General features: G+C 38.4%; 1 protein-coding gene across 4 annotated transcripts in view; it reads right to left on the reverse strand.

Moving 5' to 3' along the window:
• Ccdc141 (coiled-coil domain containing 141) overlaps positions 1–20,510 on the reverse strand; it is a 190,420-nt gene that overhangs the window by 52,236 nt on the left and 117,674 nt on the right. For all 4 annotated transcript variants that reach the window (XM_078017674.1, XM_040294543.2, XM_021725958.3 and 1 more), the window contains one exon: positions 12,390–12,562. In XM_078017674.1, coding sequence (XP_077873800.1) covers positions 12,390–12,562 — 173 coding nt within the window. The remainder of the gene's footprint in view (positions 1–12,389; positions 12,563–20,510) is intronic.

Genomic DNA, 20,510 nt, shown 5'->3' on the forward strand with positions numbered 1-20,510 from the left:
TAATGATACTTATATCCATGAATTTTGTGGAAGCAGTGTACTGGTAATCCTAATCATATTTGACTAGGTTTTAGACTGAGACACAATTTGCTAAAAAGGCACTTAAAAGCTCAGCTGTCCTATACTCTACTGGTTCCAAGTTTTCTGTGAACACGAAAATCTGGAATGAGAAAGATAAAGACAATAAAGTGGCACTGTGAAACGGTACAAAGGACAACGCTTATAAAAGGAAACTGGCAAACATGTAGCAAGAAAAGATAGCTTAGAAATGGTAGAAAATGCCATTGCTAAAATAAAAGGAATTTGGAAATGATTAACAAAATTCGGAAAGAGTAGAACTTGAAAAAGAATTGCATCAACCAAGATGAAAGATGCTACTCCTACTTCTGGGTGGCCTTCTGTGGTCCCCCAACAGAATGCACTCTGCATCTATTGCAGACAGGGCCTATCTTACTAACCAGATTTACAATGGGGGCCTGTGGGACCCAAAGAAGGTAGCTTGGAGTTAACTACAATTTTTTAATAGGCTGCTCCGTGGGGGAAACCAGTCCTCAGTAACCAGGTCCAGCCAAGCCTCTTGATTCTTGTTCACATCACTTCTTTGTACTTTGGCCATCTCTGAAGAATATAGGTGGCAGCCAAATCTGGGTCTTATCCATAAGTCCCAGTCAGAGTGTTTCAGGTACCAGGGCTCAGACCCACTCTCTGATTCTAACCCAAACTTGCTCTAATATCCCCACTCCTCCTGAATTCCCCACCTGTGTCCCTATTTTGCATTTCAATCATGGTTCTCTAATTCTGTTCACACTAAACCAGTCTCCTCTTTGGCCATTTAAATCTATAAGGAGCTCCTTCTCCTCTAAACTTATGACACCCAATTGGAGAGTACAAGGCAAATATGGACTGTGATCCTGACAGCTTTGCAAGTAATTTTAATAACAGCCACTACTTAATAAATTCTTGAAACAAACATGTCTCTTCGGAAGGTACCGATAACTCCAAATTTTTAGACAATGTAATCGAAGCTCCAGAGGTGAGATAATCTGCCTTACAGACACACAGCTAGTAAGCAGGAAACACCTGACTTAAAGTCATGTTTCTTAAATACCCAAATATATACACTTATTATATTTAATTTTTTGAATTAATGACGAATTTAATATCTTAATTTTAGAAGATTCAGATGATACTGGTTTTGTTTTTACCATAAGATACTATAATTATAATTAATAAAAGTCATTATTGAAATCTTACTGTGATAAGGCACCATTCTTAATGTCTCAAATAGTGCCTTTTCTAATTATCCAACGACCCTACCCCATATGTTTTTGAACTATAATCACTATCCTCATTTTACTTATGGGCAGACTGAGAACAGATGCTCAGTAAGTTGACCAGTTATGAATTGGCAGAGCCAAGATTTGTTCATCGATCTCAGAGTTCACACTCTACCACTTTACAGTACCTTATCTGAGTCTGTGACACATGACATAGGGTGAGGGGCATTTTTCCTCTAGAATTAACTTTCCTTTATTGAGTGTTATTGGCTATCATACAAACAGCCTAGGCCTGGCTGACGTGCTCTTGAAATTGGCTGGCTTCTCTGGGTAATGCAATATCTGCCTGTTGTTTTCAAAGTGGCCGCTAGAGGGGCGTGGTACCTTGTCCAAATGACAGGTCTTGCTGGTGCCTCCAGCACAGAAAATGGAACGAGGATAACAATTTAGTGGACATAGGAAATAAAATGTTCCTTCAGTTAAAAATACTGTTTTTTAAAGCAATGTACTATTTTAATTTAGATAAACCATAATCAACTTAAATAGAACTATTTCTGCTTTTGTTTTTCAATGACCTAGGAGGCTCTGTTTTATTTTGTGGTGATTTGTTACTTATAATGCACTCTATTAATTACATTGTAAATTCATTAAGTGGAAAAGATGGTATCTTATTCATTCTTCTATCTCTTGTAGCCCTGAGCATATAGACTTATAAGTAGTAGATTAATGCACAATTTAAAATTAAATAAAGTACAGTCAGATCACTATTTAAGTGAAGAGTATATATAGATTTAAGGATGGGAAAACATATATACACAGTTACCATATTTAAAATATTACTGATAACAGTGACCAATAGTTTTCAAATAATGATGGCTTTGCACTTTTGGCCACTTACAGACATCAGGCTTGTCTATTTATTCTTTTTTCCTGTGCTAATCAAACCCAGGGCCTTACACATGCTAGGTAAACACTCCACCATTAAGCCACGCCCCTGGTGACTTTAGACTGTGTAAAGACTGTCTCATTTCTTCTCTGGTATGCTTTAGCATTTATAGTTGGATTTAATTGAGTTTGTCATGTATAGTTTGGTTCATCTGATACTTACTCTCATCTATTTATAGCCTTAGGAGAAAAGACTAAATTCTTCTACTATGCAGTATTACCTGTCCATTATTGCCATCCTATTTGTGGCCTATCCTCCTTCCTTGGTATGAGAAGCTCCCAATCATCCTTCTCACCTTAACTAGTTCCTTTTTCTCTCTATATCCCATCTAGCTCATCTCTGTATGATTGGTAGTAATCTCTTCCTTTTCCCCAATTTCTCAGTTGGCATATACCCATCCAACTCCTAGTCTCAGAGCTACTATGGTCTTTTCTATTCTTCCTCAGTAAAACCTTAATCTGCAGATTATAACCAGCCCCTATTCTAGGCCTGATCATTTTCAGGTAGAAAATTTATAGGCTTGATTCCAGACTCTAATTTTCACCATTCTAAAACATTTTTAAAACATGCATAGCATACATATTGGCAATTTCCTCAGTGCCTGAAGAGCAAATGGCTTGATCAAAGGAAAGATCTGACTTCACAATTTGCCAGCAATTCTTATGTGAACTGAAAATAAAGAAATAGAATTCCATCTGTCACCAGCAATGAGTTCTGTTACTTCACAGTCACATTAAATTAATGATGGGACAAGGACTGATGGTGAGTAACAGAAATGTGGTAGAACAAAATATGGTACCCTGTTACCCTGTTCTGATTCTGAAGCAACATTGCTTATGTGCATCTGATTGGGAGTTGGAGGGGCAGGGGTTAGTCCAGATCTAATGGCCTATGATCTGCATTGGACTGACCTTTGGGCTTTCCCTGTAAGAAAGGATTAAGTTGTGCCTATCAGTAGCATGGGGTGCATCAGATTATTCCTGATGTTGACTTTGACTTTCTAATACTCAGAAACAACAGACTGTGGAGGCTTCCCACATTTGTTAGAAGCTCCATACTGGGAGCCAACAGAGAGAAAGGAAGGGAAAAGAAAAATGATTATTTTTTTTTTCTCTCAAGAAGCAAAGACACATTGACTTCTGGTTCAAGAATAGGCTGTTCTATTTACTGTAGGAAAGCAGTTGCCCTATCTTATCTGTCACAAATCAGGGCAGGGGAAGGAGCAAATCCCAATGTTAATATGTTCTAATGATTCTTTCTGGAAAATGACAACTTACTTTCACCCCTTTCATAAATTACTATTGGCAGCCCATCTGGATTAGGAGCTAAACCAGATGGTAAGTACTTGACAGCTTACTCTGTCTCATCAAAAGGGATCAGCTGACCATATTTTTCTTTCTTTCTGTGGACAAATTATACTTGGAAGATGGAAAAAAGTCTTTCTTGTCTTTAGCTTTCTGTTTCTTTTACCAGGAACCCGAACACTGTCCCTTCATGTTTACGCCTGTGTTTATTTTGGAGGAAACAGCTGCTATTGTCTAGTTTGCATCCTTCTTTGAAAAAATATCATTTGCACTGTAGACATGAAATGCATGTTTTTAATAACAATTTTTAAGTTATTTGATAACCTCTCTCCACCAAACAAATCACAACATGCACATGTGCGTACACACACACACACACACACACACATTGTTTTATATATACATAACAAAGAAGAAACAGTAAGAAGTGGAGCTGAAGCCACAGGGCTCTGGGATTGGGTCCAGATCATATAGAGATGGCCCAAAGTTCCATTCCTGAGGCCACAGAGACCATCATATGTGTCCTGTGCAAAGGGTGCCATAACCAGGACTCTACCTGAAATCAGTAATAGGGATGTGATTCTCCCTCATTGTTAAAGGAGACTAAAAAATGCAGCCACCTGCTACTGGAGCCATGGCTTATACTTAGCAGGATTTGCACCAAGCCCTCTCTTCTCCTCTGCTGGTTTCCTGATCACATCTCTGAGAGCCACAGTATCTGCATGGGCTCCTGTATGAACCTGATCACATGACAGAAGTATGATTCTGGACAGTGGGTACTGTGAATCCAGGGGGAAACCCCTGCAAAGCTTGTGAGGAGAAAAGAGCAAAGAGGAAAGAATAAAGCAAGCAAGATAGCCAAAGTGCAAGGCCCTCCCCCTCCAAATGAGCACATAATGCAACATCTCAAACATACAAGAAAAAGCAATCCTAAAACACTCGACCATCAAGAGATAAATGTACTCCAGCTGGAATGAAAATAAGGAGAGCAATTTGAAAATAAATACCTCTGAGCTCAATGGAGATAAAGGAAAAATCAACATTCACAATTAAATAACAAGAAACTCTGAAACAAAAACAGACAGAAATAAAAACAAAATTGGATCTGGAAAAAAAATTAAAATCCTAGAAATGAAAACAACATAACTACTAAAACTAAGGGGAAAAATCAACAAATGGAAACAAAGGGAAAATTTAAAAAGAAAATTTATCCTAGGGTCTCACTGAGCAGGGAACAGGAAGAACCAGGAATGAAAAGCATGAAAGACTTGTATGAGAGAGACTGAGGTCTGCTTATAACAGGAACAGCAGAAAAGCCATATTTAAAAGACATTTCTTGAGATTTTCTTATTTATGACATACTCAGACAAAAACATACAACAAGAGCTAAACAAATAATTACATTCATTTGAGATAATTTGGAAAAATAAAAACACATTTTGGTGTATTTCCTGCCAAAAAGTTTGGTTTGGGGTTTGGTTTGCAGTCCTCCTACTACCCATAAATCCATACATATGATTTGGGTTTCACTCGTATCCACTCAGCACCCCATTGTAAAGACACTGCCTTGAAATATTCTTCCAACTCATTTCTTTGTTAGGTTGGAGGATGGGGATTAGTTTTGTTTCTTTTCCATTTAAGATCTCTGGTATATATGTTCAGTATGATAGGGGCTTTCTTTGATAACATGCCAGTCCCTTAACAACATTTCATATCAAGTCACCTGGTGTGTAATGTTAATGACAGAAGAGGTTTCCTGATTGGTTTCGGCTTGCAGGTTAATATTAGAGTCCCAATGTGATGATATTGTCACAAGTAAAACAATTAGGAATGACTTAGAACAGCAACCAAATGAAAAAAGAAGCCACAGGGGCTGGAGTTGTGGCTCAGTGGAAGAGCGCCTGCCTCATACGTGTGAAGCACTGGGTTCGATCTTCAGCACTACATAAAAATAAACCAATAAAAGAAAGGTATTGTGTCCATTTACAATGTGTGTGTGTATATATATATATACATATATATAAAAGAAGCTACATGGTAGATATGAGAAATGCAAAGAAATTCAAAGAAAGTATTATGTAGTAGGTGTAGATTCTGTTCAACTTGGCTTGAAGATACAGACCCTATACTCATCTCCACCTTCCAAATTCCACTACCACTCATCACTGTCTCCATCAATCCCACTCCTTCTCTTGTCCTGTCCTGATCACAGAGTTTGGCATTGTGTCACCTTTGTTTGCAGCAGTATCTCTAGCACTCACTGTGTCCTTGGCTCCTTGTGCCTGGTGCACACTCTTGGTGTGTGGCTCCCTCATTGAGTTTCTTGAGATTGGGGCCATAGCTTGGACTGGCCCCCCTGAGGCCCAGGGGCCAAGATGCTTGTAAGTATGTTCAGTCATTTTTTAAATAAACTGAAAGAGAGAAAAACTCCAGAGAAGTTGGGACTCGAGTTGAAACTAGAAGATAGACGCAGTACATCTTTAGCACACTAGAGTAAAAATGAATCCAGATCCACCAAGCAACCAGGTTCCTTGTCATTGATTGAAGTTAAATCAAAAAAAGATAAAGACCCAGATAGAGCTAGCAACCCAACAGAGCATTGAGGCTGACATTCCAGTACTCATTTTACCTGTTATTGCTGAGGAATAGATGCTATAGCAAGATGCTGAATTTCTCCACAAAACAGGGAAATTAGTAATAGTGGTGCCTACAATGAGGGTGAGGATTAAATTAATGAATGAATTAAACACACAGGCATTTTCCATTATTGCTAATGAGCCTTTGAACACAGTCCAAGTGCTGCCCAACTCTCTGGTCTTGTGTTAGGCCCTTGCCCCCTGCAGCTCTGTCCTCCAGCCACACTGTCCTTCTTTCTGTTATCCTCTTCTGTTGCTCTGTGGAGTCCACTCATCCCCTAGCTATTTGCATGGCAGCCTCTTCTCCTTCCAGAGTTCTCCCTTGACTCCAGGGTCTGCCACAGTCCTCTCCCTGCACTCACTCTCTTCCCATTTTGCTTTTCTATCTACTGGTGGTTCTCATTGCTACATAAGAGCACCTCACTTTTTTATGTGTTTAGTTGTTTCCTTCTTTCCAGTAGAATAGAAGCAGCAATATGAGGACAGACACTTCACCTGTCACAATAGATGCTCAAGAGCACCTAAACTATTTTTGGATGAATAAACAAAGACCATGCTCTGTCCTGAGTTCATTAACATCCATAATATCAACCAAGGGAAGCAGTGGTAACCAACAGAAATCAAAATAGTCGGGAGAGGAAGCAAAATCCTGATTAACTCCTCTTTTTACATGAAAATACATTAAAGAATTTACATTGATATGTATCAAAATGCATTCTACTGTCATGTATAACTAATTAGAACAAATTAAAAAAAAGAATTACACTTGGAAATATCTATTGCCAAATTCAAAAGTAAAACATATAATTTATATACTAAGAAAAAGAAAAAAAACAAGTTAGCTTATTGTGCAGTGCTTAACAGAAATCAGTTTAGCAGATTGATAATCACTGTTCTTGATAAACATGTTTAAGCCAAATAACTGTAGGGTACTCTATTATGATAAAAACATTTGAATTGGTCCAGTAAATTCTAAAGTGGCACTATAAAAAATTAATCATTTGAAGTTAAAATTTTTTCAAAAAGAATTTACATTGAGAAATTAATGAGTTTTGGATCACAACAGGTAATATTTAAAGTTAAACCAAAGCAAAATGAGACTTAGAAGCCTAAATCCACCATAAAAGGCATAATGAACATCCTTATTTTGGGACAGAAATTGAACTGATATAATTTTACTCATAAATCCTAAATTAATTTTAGCAAAGAGGAAAGGCAAATGAATACTTCATAAGGTTGCCTGGTCCTGCTGGGTGTTTTCATGTTTTTGAACTCTGAATTAGTAGTTGTACTTGAGGAAAAAAAAGGAGTCCCTCTGGAAAACTTTGCCCTCAAACAAGGTCCTAGGATCAGCACTTCCAATCACTACAGCTTCCTGTGGCTTCAAAACTACAGAATTCTTCTTGGTAGCCAGCGATGTTTGGTCTATTGTTAGACTCAGTGCTAGAGGAGGATGCCAAGCCAGACCGAAAAAGAGATGAAGAAGGCCAAAACCCAGGGCTTGCAAACTTGGAGGGTCTCCATGTGACCATTCTCATATATGATAACAGGTAACTTGCATCATAACTCAATACAAAGGAATGCACTAAAATATCACTAACATTAAGGGATAATTAGGTTATGTGACAGATATTATACTCTGTAAAGATAAAAGCAACTTAACTCAGAATTATCATCTGATTATAGGCCATACATAGAAAAGGTAAGGAAACATAAAAATAACCACTATTTACTCTGTGAGGCTGCTCCAACTTCAAATGTATTCCAGGAGAGAAAAATAGCGTGGGTCTGTTCCTAATACAATGGTGATTACAGAACAGCAATGACAAAGGTTTCATATATACTGAGAAAGCTCAGAAAACTGAATTTCTGAGGTTCTTTTTTTTTTTTTTTTTGGTACTGGGTATTTAACTCAGGGATATTCAACCACTGAGCCACATCCCCAGCCCTATTTTGTATTTTATTTAGAGACAGGGTCTCACTGAGTTGTTTAGTGCTTTGCCATTGCTGAGGCTGGCTTTGAACTCACTTTCCTCTTATCTCAGCCTCCTGAGACACTGGAATTACAGGCATGAACCACCGCACCTAGCTGAGGTCCTTTCTTTAGTTAAAAAAAAAAAATCAGATTATAGGACCCCTGAAATTCCTACCTGCTCCAATACTTAATTATGCTTTTTGTTACCTTAAGATACATGTTTATCCTCTCTATTTTAATCTTAGCCTTCCCAGTTAATTAAAATGAACATGACAATTTGGTACAGCTCACTCGGTTGAAATCATTTGAAACAACCTTGTGGTTCTTAGAATTTTGTGTCTGAAGCTCTTTGTATAAAAGTTTAAAAAAAAGTGAAGTAATTACTTATTGGGTGCTTTCTATGTTCAAGAAATGGTGCTATCTTATTCAGTTAAAAATTCTATGAAATTATCAATCTCTGTTTTACAGATGAGAAAACTGAGGTTCAGAGAGTTTTCAAAAATTGTATCATTGTTCCAGCTCTCAGACTCATGAAATAAAACTCCTTTGACATGAGGTCCTGAGTTTCTTCTCCATGCAAGTTTTCAAACGTCCCATAACAGGAACCTTGGTATTCTGTGTTCTGGTCATGATGCTGACACCCAGAAGTCTAGGAAACCATTTTGTTCTGTTGAAATTTACATTGATTTCCATCACCACCATTCTAAATTCCACATTCGCTCCTGAATTGACTACAACTTTAAATTTCCGTCTTTGGGTCTGCTTCTTTTCTTAGGTGGGAACCCAGATCCATTAGCCAATAGATCATTAGATAAGGAAGGAAATCAAGGCCCAGATGGAATGCCCAGGATTGAGGTCAGTCGCCACTTAGTACTCTAGTTTGCAACTGAGATTCTAATGCATTTCAATTCAGCTTTTAATGGATTTTTATTCTGCATCTACCTTCTAAATCAAAAATGTCCTTTGTCAAAAAACAATTTCACTTTACCTTCAGTTCCTTCTGGCAAAATTGAAGTAGCAGTGATTTGTAAAATCTATGTAATTTCAGGGCAATCAAATACCTTGAAACTTTCATGAAAGCTTGAATTTTAAGAAACTGACAAAAAACATGCTACCAATTATTTTTAATCCAGTTGCCTAAGAATTAAATAGAGCTGGGTGCAGTGGCACACACCTGTAATCCTAGAAGCTCAGGAGGCTGGGGCAGGAGGATCATGAGTTCAAAGCGAGCCTCAGCAATAGCAAGGCACTAAGCAACTCAGTGAGACCCTGTCTCTAGATGAAATACAAAATTTCAGGTTGGGGATATGGATCAGTAGTTGAGTGCCCCTGAGTTCAATCCCCAGTACCCCCTCAAAAAAGAATTAAATCAAGTTTCTTCAAATATTTCTAATGATTGTTTTTACTGCCAAGATCCAGTCTGCCTCTTGAAAACAAAATGATGTGTTTCCCTTTGAAAAACAACACGCATGTAAAAATTAAGACGAGAAAGAATAAAGGAGACAAAGAATGAAATTAGCTAAGTAAATAAATATGGCAACCACAGAAAGTGAATGGTTTAAAAAAATGCACCCCCCCAAAAAAGAAAAAAATATATATTAAAACAAAATCACTTATTTTTAACTATTGATTATAAAGCATTACTAGGCTGGGGTTGTACCTCAGTGGTAGAGTATTTGCCTCGCACATGGGAGGCACTGTGTTTGATACTCAGCACCACATAAAAAAATAAATAAAATAAAGGTATTATGTTCATCTACAACTATATATATATATTTCATATATATATGAAAGAAAAGTAAGCATTGACTCATCCTGATTAGTGCAAATAGGATAAGTTTAGCAGTAAAAAATGGTGGCCACCTTATTAACTTTAGGAGTGAAGCATCAAAACTGAACTAGAGATTTGTTTCTAGCCCAAAAGCAGGGACTGGATTTACTCTCGTGTTTTAAATGACCCGAAAAAGATAGATGTATGAAATCTTGATTTTCAGATAGTGAACAACCTGTAGCAAAGGACAGTGATCTCAGGGAAGGGGAAACAAAAGAGATGAGCCTTGTGATTACATCAGTTTACTGCCTGGGAGGTAATTACCTGACTAAAGCTCAGCAGAGAGGTGGAGGGGAATCCTAGAGCCCAGAGATCAGAGGTCAGACTTTAGGGAAGGCAAGCAACTACAATTTGTGGAGTGGAATACTAGATAGGAAGCAGCAACACAAAAACAGAACTCCAGATATCTGTGCAGGCACAAGTAACCTGACAGTAGAAATAACATCTGCGGGTCCTTGCAGATCCAATAGCTAAACTGAGTTTGGATCATTCCCCAAGGATTACAGCCATGCTGACCTCTCCACTTAATGCAGACATCACATGACTCAGATCAACCTCCAACAGTTACCCTGAGTTCAGGCACAGTAAGTGCCTATTCTCCCTCATGGTCTATCCTCTGTGTATCCTGAGTCACTTACACATTCCAGGAAAGTGGACCTGCAACAGGGGAAGGGAGAGGAAGGAGCACCTGTATGCACATTTGGGTCCAGAAAGAAGCATGTTGGACCCTGGAACTTAATGGACAACCGTCGTCATGTGGTGCATGGCTTGGAACTGAAGTGAAGATACTTAGTAGCTACATTTGTTCTTGTTAGTTTTTCAAAGGAGAAAATTATTGTCCTCCTTATCACCTCAACTTTTTGGCTCCTGCTAGAAGACCTTGGATTATTTCTAACCTTAGCTTTGAACCTCTGTCCAGTTTCTTTCTTTCTTTCTCTCTCTCTCTCTCTTTCTTTCTTTCTTTCTCTCTCTCTCTCTCTCTCTCTCTCTCTCTCTCTCTCTCCTTCCTCCCTCCCTCCCTCCCTCTCTCCCTCCCTCTCTCTCTCTCTCTCTCTCTCTCTCTCTCTCTCTTTCTTTCTTTCTTTTGTAGTTGTACATGGACAGCATGCCTTTATTTATGTGCTTAGTTTTGTATGCAGTGCTGAGGATTAAACCCAGTGCCTCACGTATGCTAGGCAAGTACTCTACCACTGAGCCACAGCCCAGTCCTTCTGTCCAGTTTCAGAAGGTTTTTTGGAAGGAAAGTTTCCTAAACATAGACTCTCAAACCAGCACTTTTAAAGATATCAAAATAGAGTAAAACAAGGGTTTAAACAGAAAAACAATTTTTTATCATATTCTGCCTATATCATTGTTCATCAAATTGAATGACTTTGAGTTTCAAGGTGACTGTAGATATGAAGGAGGGAAAACCATTTGTACAAATCCATGAAGCCTCTCTCTGCCAAAATGTAAGGTTGCCTTCATTTCTTCCTAGCCAAGACCTGTTCCATAATCTGCTCTGTCATCTCTCCTTTGTCTTCCAACACCAGTTCTTTCCCATGCTTTGCTATTGCATTCTTTCTGTTTCTCAAGGTCCCTTTCTCTCCTCATGCCACCCAAGTCTAAGGTCACACTGATGCTTTCACAAAACATGCTCGAAGAAATGACTCTCCAAGCACAGATAGCAGGAAGTCTGGGGCTCATGCACTTGGATTCAAAGTCTGGCTGAGTCACAAACTGTCTTTGTGACATTTTGCGAGTTACTTAAGCTCTCTGTGTCTCAGTTACCTTATTTGTAAAAGGTAAACCTTAATAGCCGGTGCTTTGTAGAGTCACCATGAGGATTAATAAGATAATGCTCTGAAAGCTCTCAGCACAGTGCCTGGCACATAGTAGGCCCTCAATAAATGTTATTTAGCTATTGTTTATTAATGTTTATAAATGTGGTTTAGCTATTGTTATTAATAGTCATCTTTTACTTAGGGTTTTGCTTGATCAATCACCAAGATCATGAACGAAAGAGAATTCTGTACTTAATTTTCTTTCTTTTCAGAAAGGGAAAAGGGATAGATAGACCTGAGGTTCCTGAACTAAAGGGAGAAAGACATGCTATGAAGATGCTAGGATATGAAAAGCTTGAGAAATAAAGCCCTGTTTATTATTTCATCAATTCCTTCTCCCTCCTCAGAAACATGCAGAGAGAAAGCTTGAGCATATTTAAGTCCTCAGGCTCAGAATATGGCCTCACTTCTCGATGAGCAACACTGCCTTCAGAATCACTGGTGACCAAAATTTAATGGATCCTTTTAAGCCATATCATAATGCAGCACAACATCAGAAGCAGGAAAAAAAATATTATGCGACTTATTTTTTTTTTTAACAGGTTGTGGAAATTGTAGAAAAGCTTGTTACACTGAGGATGAAGGAAGCTTACTCACCTGCAGGAGTCTACTTGTCTGATTAAGGTTTGGCCCCTTTGCAAAGCATCAGCTGTGCACTCTTTAATTTCTCTGTGTAATTCCTCATGCCTTGCTGCCAAGACAGGCAGACTTAAACCCTCTGATTTAAGGAGCTTAAGGTAAGCTTCAACTCTTCCAAGTACATCAAATGCCTGCCAAAGAAAACAGACTTTTATTTTCTGCTTTTCTAGTTTAAAATCTACAACCATGTGTACACAAAACACTGGCGATTAAACCAGACCATTCAATTTATTAGTTTAATCATCACCAAAAAACAACTATCGAAGCCTTGGAAAACAGCAGTATAGTTTTAAGCCTCCCTTTAGGAAAACTGATCACAGTTTAGTTCAGCATAAATAAATGTCAACACCAGAAATTACCAAAACAGTTTACCTTGAGAATGTATCTGTACCACACAAACAGTTACAAACTGTGGAATTTGGAGAGTCTGGTTTATATTTTGCACATTTTATACTGGATACAGATAAAGGGTTGAGCTATTTAAAAAATATTAGATATCCTTTACTGACATAAATTTTTCTGTAACAGTCTTAAAAGGAAGTTTCCTAATAAAGTATACTGTGAACGTGAAACACCATGGGGAAATATGGAGGAAATTACTAATTTTCCTTTTCTCCCTTGCCTGTTCAAAGACCTCAGCCCACTCCCTCCAAACCATACCTCTGCCTAGTAAGGAAATTACAATTTAGTGCTAAAGCAGTGCACAGAGGAGGACCAAGGTGCTATTTCTTTTCAGATGTGCAAAATAGAATTATGTATAAAAAGTAGCCTTGAATACCAAGATATTGTCTTGAGAGAAGACTTTCAAATTCCTTTATTTTCATCCTGCATTAGCAGCCCAACTACCTGGTGCAGGGTATTAAGCTTATAGAATAAACACAGGTTAGAAAGTAGTTATCCATTCACTTTTAAGGTTGACTTGGCATTAAAATAGAGGAGCACATGTCATCAAGGAAATCAGTCTGTGGTAATACAAGGTAAGAACAGGAAGCAGAGTGCAGTGGTCTTCATAGGTCTCCTGATATTCCATCTCTGATGTTCATCTGGAGAGCAGATGAGTTAGGAAAGTCAAAGAAAAGCTGAAGAGCTCTGTTGCCTTTCATTAGGACTGGGAGAAACCACCTTGCATAATGCTCCATGCCAATCTCAAGAACCGTCCTGATAACAGAAAGCGCCCGTAGCTGCACAGTCAGGCCAGGGCTGTGGAATGTGGCCTTCCTGCACTCCTGAGCTGGAAGCCAATGAGCTTGGCAGGGGCCATGGGAATGTAGCAGGAAGACCTCACAGGAGACTCTGGGGAGGATCCCAGACTGTGAGAAATGAGAACAGATGGGTTCACGGGTCTGGTACTACTGAGACCCGAGAGACGCCAGGGGAGGTTCTTGGGAAAGGCAATTAAGCCAAATGTAAAAGCTACATACAGTTGTGGAAGAGTTTAAATGCACCCACATCCCAACACCTGACTGCTTCTTAGGAAATAAGTCTTAGTGACAGAATTAGAATTGAAATTTTCCAATGGATGCCCTAAAATGCTATATTAACTGGTCTGTAGGTATTCTGTTCTCCCAACCAGAGTCCTCATAGGTCTCAAGTCGGCTCTATTTGCTTAGAGTGTTTAAACAAGTTCATTCCCCTTTATTGAGCAGCTGAGAAGAAGCAACAATGACTCAGTTTAATGAGAATGGACTATGTGCTGCTTCCCTACAGTGAGGGACATGTAACTTTTTATTCACTCAGCAAATATTATCGAATGCCTATCCCATTCCAAGTGTATCATCTCTAAGACCCCCTGGGAGGGCAAGAAATTATCCCTGTTGGGTGATTGGAAAGATTGGGAAAATCAAGTCTCAGGAAGGTTAAGTAAATTCCACTAAGTCACAGTTCTAAGGGACAGATTTGAGATTTACACCCGATTTGTTTGGCCCTGAGGGTCCTGCTCTTAAACCCTAGTCTATAGCTTCATGTGGCAAAGAGTTATAATAGAAAGCTTAAGAAAGAAGCAGTATTTCAGAAAAAGGCTGTGATCTTGAGTGGAAAAGGTAGGGTTTGGGTTTTTTTAAAAAAAAACTTTATTGTATCCTTTTTTAAAAAAAATACCTTTATTTTATTTATTTTTATGTGGTGCTGAGGATCAAACCCAGTGCCTCACACATGCCAGGCAAGTGCTCTACCACCGAGCTACTTCAGCTGCAAAGGAAGGGTTTTTCAACTTATTTTCTCTAACTAAATGTCTAGTTTTCCTTGCTATAGGTGAGGGATACAGAGAAAAGTTAAAAGGTCGATGCAGAGAAAGATGGAGAGAAAGATTTCTTCTACACTATAGGACTATAAAAGAATAAAAGTTGGGTTTTTAGAGGAGATGGGTAGTGGGGATTGAACTCGGGGGCACTCAACCACTGAGCCACATCCACAGCCCTAATTTGTATTTTATTTAGAGACAGGGTCTTAATGAGTTGCTTAGTGCCTCCCCATTGCTGAGGCTGGCTTTTAACAGATGACTCTCCTGCCTCAGCCTTTCCAACCACTGGGATGACAGGTGTGCGCCACCCCGCTTGGCAGAAAGAAAGTGTTTTAAAGAAACTTTGACCCTAAAGAACTCTTTCTTATCTAATACTTCTTCCTTCTTGCAGTTGTCAACAGAGCCAAATGCAACAAGATGCCGACGTCAGAAAAGAAGATGACTTCCTGGATTCTTCCAGTGTTCATTGAAATATCACTTGACATTAACTACTGTTTCTGAAGTTTTGTTTTATATTTTAATTCTTTATTGCTTATTTTGAATAAAGCAGAGCCTCTTGTTAATTGAGGATTTATTATAAAGTCAATGCCTGAAGCAAAAATCTGGTGCAATCAAAATTATCCTCTCCCTAAAAATCACCTTTAGAGTTTAAGATATGTGAATTAGTGATTAAGGTGACACATCTTCACACTGGAATGGAGAAGCCCTGAGTTACATTAAAGGATGACATGTCAGGGTATTCTCTCCTTTCTTCCTTTAAAATAATTCCCAAGATCTTAGTAAGAACAGGAAAAGGATGGAGAACTCCAAAGTGTTGCTTCTTGCATAGAAGTTGAACTCCATTCTGTTTTCCTATTAAGCCAGGATAACCTTAAGACATATCATGTTTGTTGTTGTTTTAAGAATGAAAGAAGAAGGAAATATGAAAGTAACTAGGCATTATGACAGATATGCAATAAATACTCCACAAATATTTGCTGTTTTGCCAAACCTTGATTCATTCATTCAGTGAATATTAAAAAGCCACTGAGGAGGGTGAGGCTGCCTGCTGTGTGTCATTCATCCCAGGAGGCCAGGGGCACTGTTGCCACTCTCATGTCTTCAGGCATTGCTCTTTTCACAGGCCTGAGCACTGAAGCCACAAAGTCATTAAACACATGTGTGATATCACTCTATCCCTGAATGCTATATAAAAGCATCATTTCCTAATATAATGGAAGTAAAAATGAAGGGCAGAATATTCAACAGGAGGAGATAAATCAGGCCCGGTGGTGTACACCTGTAATCCCAGAGGCTTGGGAGGCTGAGGCAGGAGGATCACAAGTTCAAAGCCAGCCTCAGCAAAAGTGAGGCATTAAGCAACTAAGTAAGACTTTGTCTCTAAATAAAATACAAAATAGGGCCAGGGATGTGGGTCAGTAGTCGAGTGTCCTATGAGTTCAATCCCCAGTAACTCACCTCCCCCCAAAAAAAAGGGAGGAGATAATTCTATCAAGGACAAAACTAACTCATAACTTGGAAGAGAAATAGCAAAATTTCCTTTCAGAGCTGTTTTTTTAATAGATCCAAGTGTTAGGAAAGCATTGAATTATAAATTGTTCTATGTAGCACACTTAATAAAACTATAGCAGAAAAAGGAAATGAGTGATTTCATTCCTCATTAGCCCAACAAATACATCTGTAGAACATCTGCAGGTGAGGTGGGCAGGATGCTGTAAGAGAACTTATTCCTTAAAGTAAATCTTAATCTAACCCCAAGGGAATAATCTGTAGACAGAAATAAAAGCTAAACTTCTTGACTTTAAGAGGAAGTCTCTTTCAAGATTATAATGTGTGTGATTGTCTAAATTATATGCAAAACTCCTTTCTCTCATTCCCATGAAGAATTAGATGAGAAATCCATGTGCTGATTCCAGAAATGATCTAAGTATCATTGCTCTCACTTAATCTACTCCAAAAATAGAACAGAGGGCTTTTTGATTTACCATATCTATAGAGAACATGATAAACTGGATCCAGCCTGGAAAGAATCTCTTGGTTGCACGTACAGTACAGAATGGGTTATTTCTAGAAATAAGAACACTGTGACCCCCACATAATCATTCCTTTGGAATTAATGGTTCCCCTCTAGTTTCTCTCTTCACAGCTCCCTCTTTCTTTAAACCTTATCCACGCAGGTCATATAAAGCTTTTATGACTGGATTGGGGAAAAGGATGTAAGCACAAAGATATTTTCTCCTTCTGAATCCCAGCTCTTCTTGAACATTTCAAATGACACTACTCAGGTCTTAGGCAAGGAAGAGATGGCATGCACTCCTTAGGGCCCTAATTTGGAAAAGACCAAGGAGTTGCTGGGGTTTTGTTCTTTAAGAGGCTAATAAAAACCTTTCCTTTTTCCCTTGTTAAGTACAAGATCCAAGGCAGGCTGCACCACATCAAATAGAGATGATATCAGGACATGGCACATTTTATTCTTTAAAAAAAATATCTACAAGACTAGTGCTTTAGACAAGAATCACAATTTTTCTAGCATAATTCTTAAATCATGTTGCTTCGCAGAGATGTTTAATAAGAACATTTTAGCTGCTTCACTAATTTGAAAAGAGTCAACATTAAACCACAACAAGACAAAACTATGAACTTTGAAATTAACCAAGGACAAAAACTCAACTCAGCTTCTTTCTAATCAGAGTGCTTGATTCTTCTACCTATGGAGATCCACATTTCCTCTGGGTTCACTATAGAGACCAAAATTTCATTTTACTTTCTTGAACATGACCGGAGATAACTGCTGGTGGCCCTCAACCTGCCAAGATGATTCTTAATTCAGGTCCTGGTCAGAAAGGCTCAAGCTTTCAAATCCTTGAAGGCTAGGGGCTCTGGGGTGAGGGGTTTCAACGCTAAAGCTCACTGCCCACTGCTGCTGCTCCTGCCTCTTCCTTGTCCCAGTGGCCCTTGCTGCTGGGCCCAGGAACCCCTTCCCCTTTCAGGATGGATTAGTGGTGTTAATAACAACAGGTGTTGCAGGTTTTGCCCCATAATCTGAAAAATTTGAGGACTGAAAACGAAGGAGTTTTAGGTTTAAAGTAACAAATATCAAAAGCATTTTATAAACAAGGAATGGAGAGTATTTAGGTATTGACCATCTCAGTTTCTTTGGGATAAATCCTCCTTAGAAATGGAAACCAGACCCCTTAAATAGAACTTTAGGCAGCTGGTATCTGTTAGTAATTTGTGGTTTCTTTTATCCAAATTGACCTAAATAACTTGTAGGATGATCTTGGGAATATTAATGTAGAAAATGCCCGCTTATAATATATTAAGCATTTGGTTTCCTTTCTTTGTTCAAAAAAATATTCATTGAAATCTATGAATTTATATCCTCAGCAATGTGCTGGGGATATAAAAATGAACAAAAGTGTTGAAGTCACACTAGTGTGGCTAGTCTGATATTAAATGCTTGTACAGTGACAAAATAATAGCTAACATTTAGTGACTGTTGTTATTCGATGCGCTAGCTATATATTAATTTAGTATGATGATCCTGTGAAGTTTATATAATTAGTATTTAACAGATTTTTTTAAAAAAAGCCCAAGTGCAAGGGAAGTTAATTTACTACTGTAAGTCACAGGGCTAAGTGTCCGAGACCAGATTCATTCCCAGCCTGACTCCAAAATGCACCATGTTATTCTAGCAAAGGATCAGCATTGTTTATTTTATATGTTTTTTTTTAAAAAAAGAGAATGAGCAACAGTAAAACTGGATGTCCTGATTATAACTATTAAATATGGACTGAGTTGTGGACCCTCATGAGAATGTAAGGTGTTAAAGGCATTCCTTCTTTTCTATAATTTTTCTATTATATATATTTTAATGCTTTTATGCTAATAGTACAGTCATAGTTATCAAATATTTGCTGTTGTTTAGACAGAATTCTAAAACCCAAAGGTTTCTAAATCCTACTGTCACCATTCTCTTGGGAATCTAAAAAGGAGTGTGAATTAACACATGATCTGCTTCTCCTGGTGAGGTTTGCCCTATCATAACTTTTCAAGTCCTTAAACAACTCTGCATGTTTAAGGACGTTCGGCATAAAGCAGATACTCCTTGACATGGCATCCAAGACCTTCCTGGCCCCCTTGCAGCTCCTACTGCTTTTGATTCTCCTCACTCTGAGCAGACACCCTACACTTCATACAAAATGACCCATCTTTGGGTCCCCAAACATGACATGACTTTGCACCATTCACCTCTCTCCCATTTCTTTTTGCCCTATCCTGCTAGGCTTAGCTCAGGGGTCCCATCCTCTGAAGATGCCGTCCTTGATCCTTTTATCGCTGGGCCAGGTTAGAAGTCTCTGCTCAGAGTTCCCTCCTGAATGGGCTAACTCCATTGCTGCTTTGGCAGGGTGCTCCACCCTCCTGTTCCCTTGCCTCCTTTCTAAACTAGACCTGACAGGGTCTGGAAGATACAGATGGTATCTGTCGTTGGTTTAGCTCAAATGCCCATTTCAGGCCCAGAAACAGAAATGGGAGGACTATAACATCTTAGTTATATGTAAATAAGGAAGAAGGAGAGATAGGGAAGAAGGTTGCTCTAGTTGTTTCCAAGAGAGAAGGAAGTTCTGAGAAAGAAGAATCCGAGTGAGGCTACTAAAGAACTGTACAACTGAAAGTAATTACATCTCCCTTGGTATCTAGTAACAAGCAACTTAATTTCTTGAATTTTCTTATGTCATCTGTCATCTTAATGATTTTTTTGGATAATATTTCTGGATAATATTCTTTCAATATATACAACAACTGGACTGTTTTGGTTAATTGTTTTCCATATCTGGGCTTAAAATGTATTTGTTTTAAAAATGCTAAAGTGATGATTGTATAAATGAAATTATACCATACTCCAGATTTGATTATTTTGTTTTCACCTGAAACAAAGATATTGCTGGAGGCATTACTGTTTTATGTCATTATAAATATCTTGAAAAAGTAACATTATCTTTATAAGAGATAGTAAACTTTTAACAACAATGGCAGAAGCAATGAAAGCTATCACATTATATTTTTAATTAATTTTTGTGTGTTTCTTTGGCTGCCCCAACTTCTGCCTCACCTTTGCTTTCAGACTGACTACTCCAAACTCTCAGACCACGTTCATAAAATAGATTTGGCCTCAGTCTCCTCTGCTTGTTTTTCCCAGTGAAATCACATGCCCAGGAGTGGAAGGCATGGAATATAAAAATTTATGGCCCATCATGTATGCTTGAGAGCTTTGGGATCAATCACAGCTGTCCTAGAAACACCAGCTCATGCTGTTATGTTCTTGAAACATACTATATACTTATCCGTTTGATTCAAACTGCCTTCCCTAAACAATGATCAATACATTTTGGATGATCACTCAAGATTGATCAGAGCTACCTTTTCACAAACATGCCAGAAATACAATAGATAAGATAATCTATAATGATGAAGGATGCAAATTTGGGGACATCGAGATGAGTGTCAGTAATAGATGCTGTGTTCCCATTTCATGCCATGTCCTTTAACTCATAGCAGCACTTGGTAATCAAATGTACTCTTTTCCAGTCACTGTTGACCATCGACCCTTTCTTGTACTTGTTGCTAAGTTGATTTAACACACAGGTTCACCAAATACAGTGGGAAACTTTAAAATTAAAAGGTTCTTGAATAACATGGCTCATTCTTCACTTTAATCCCTGGCTAGTTTTTGACAAACATCAGTAGCAATAACTCCTGACAGGCACTGTCACCTACTGCTCACTCCAGGTTCAAACAGCCACATCTCAAGCCACATGCTGCTTGTACTTCCTCTGAGG

Source organism: Ictidomys tridecemlineatus, chromosome 7 (genome assembly GCF_052094955.1).
Source record: "Ictidomys tridecemlineatus isolate mIctTri1 chromosome 7, mIctTri1.hap1, whole genome shotgun sequence".
In the NCBI taxonomy this organism is placed as follows: Eukaryota; Metazoa; Chordata; class Mammalia; order Rodentia; family Sciuridae; genus Ictidomys; species Ictidomys tridecemlineatus.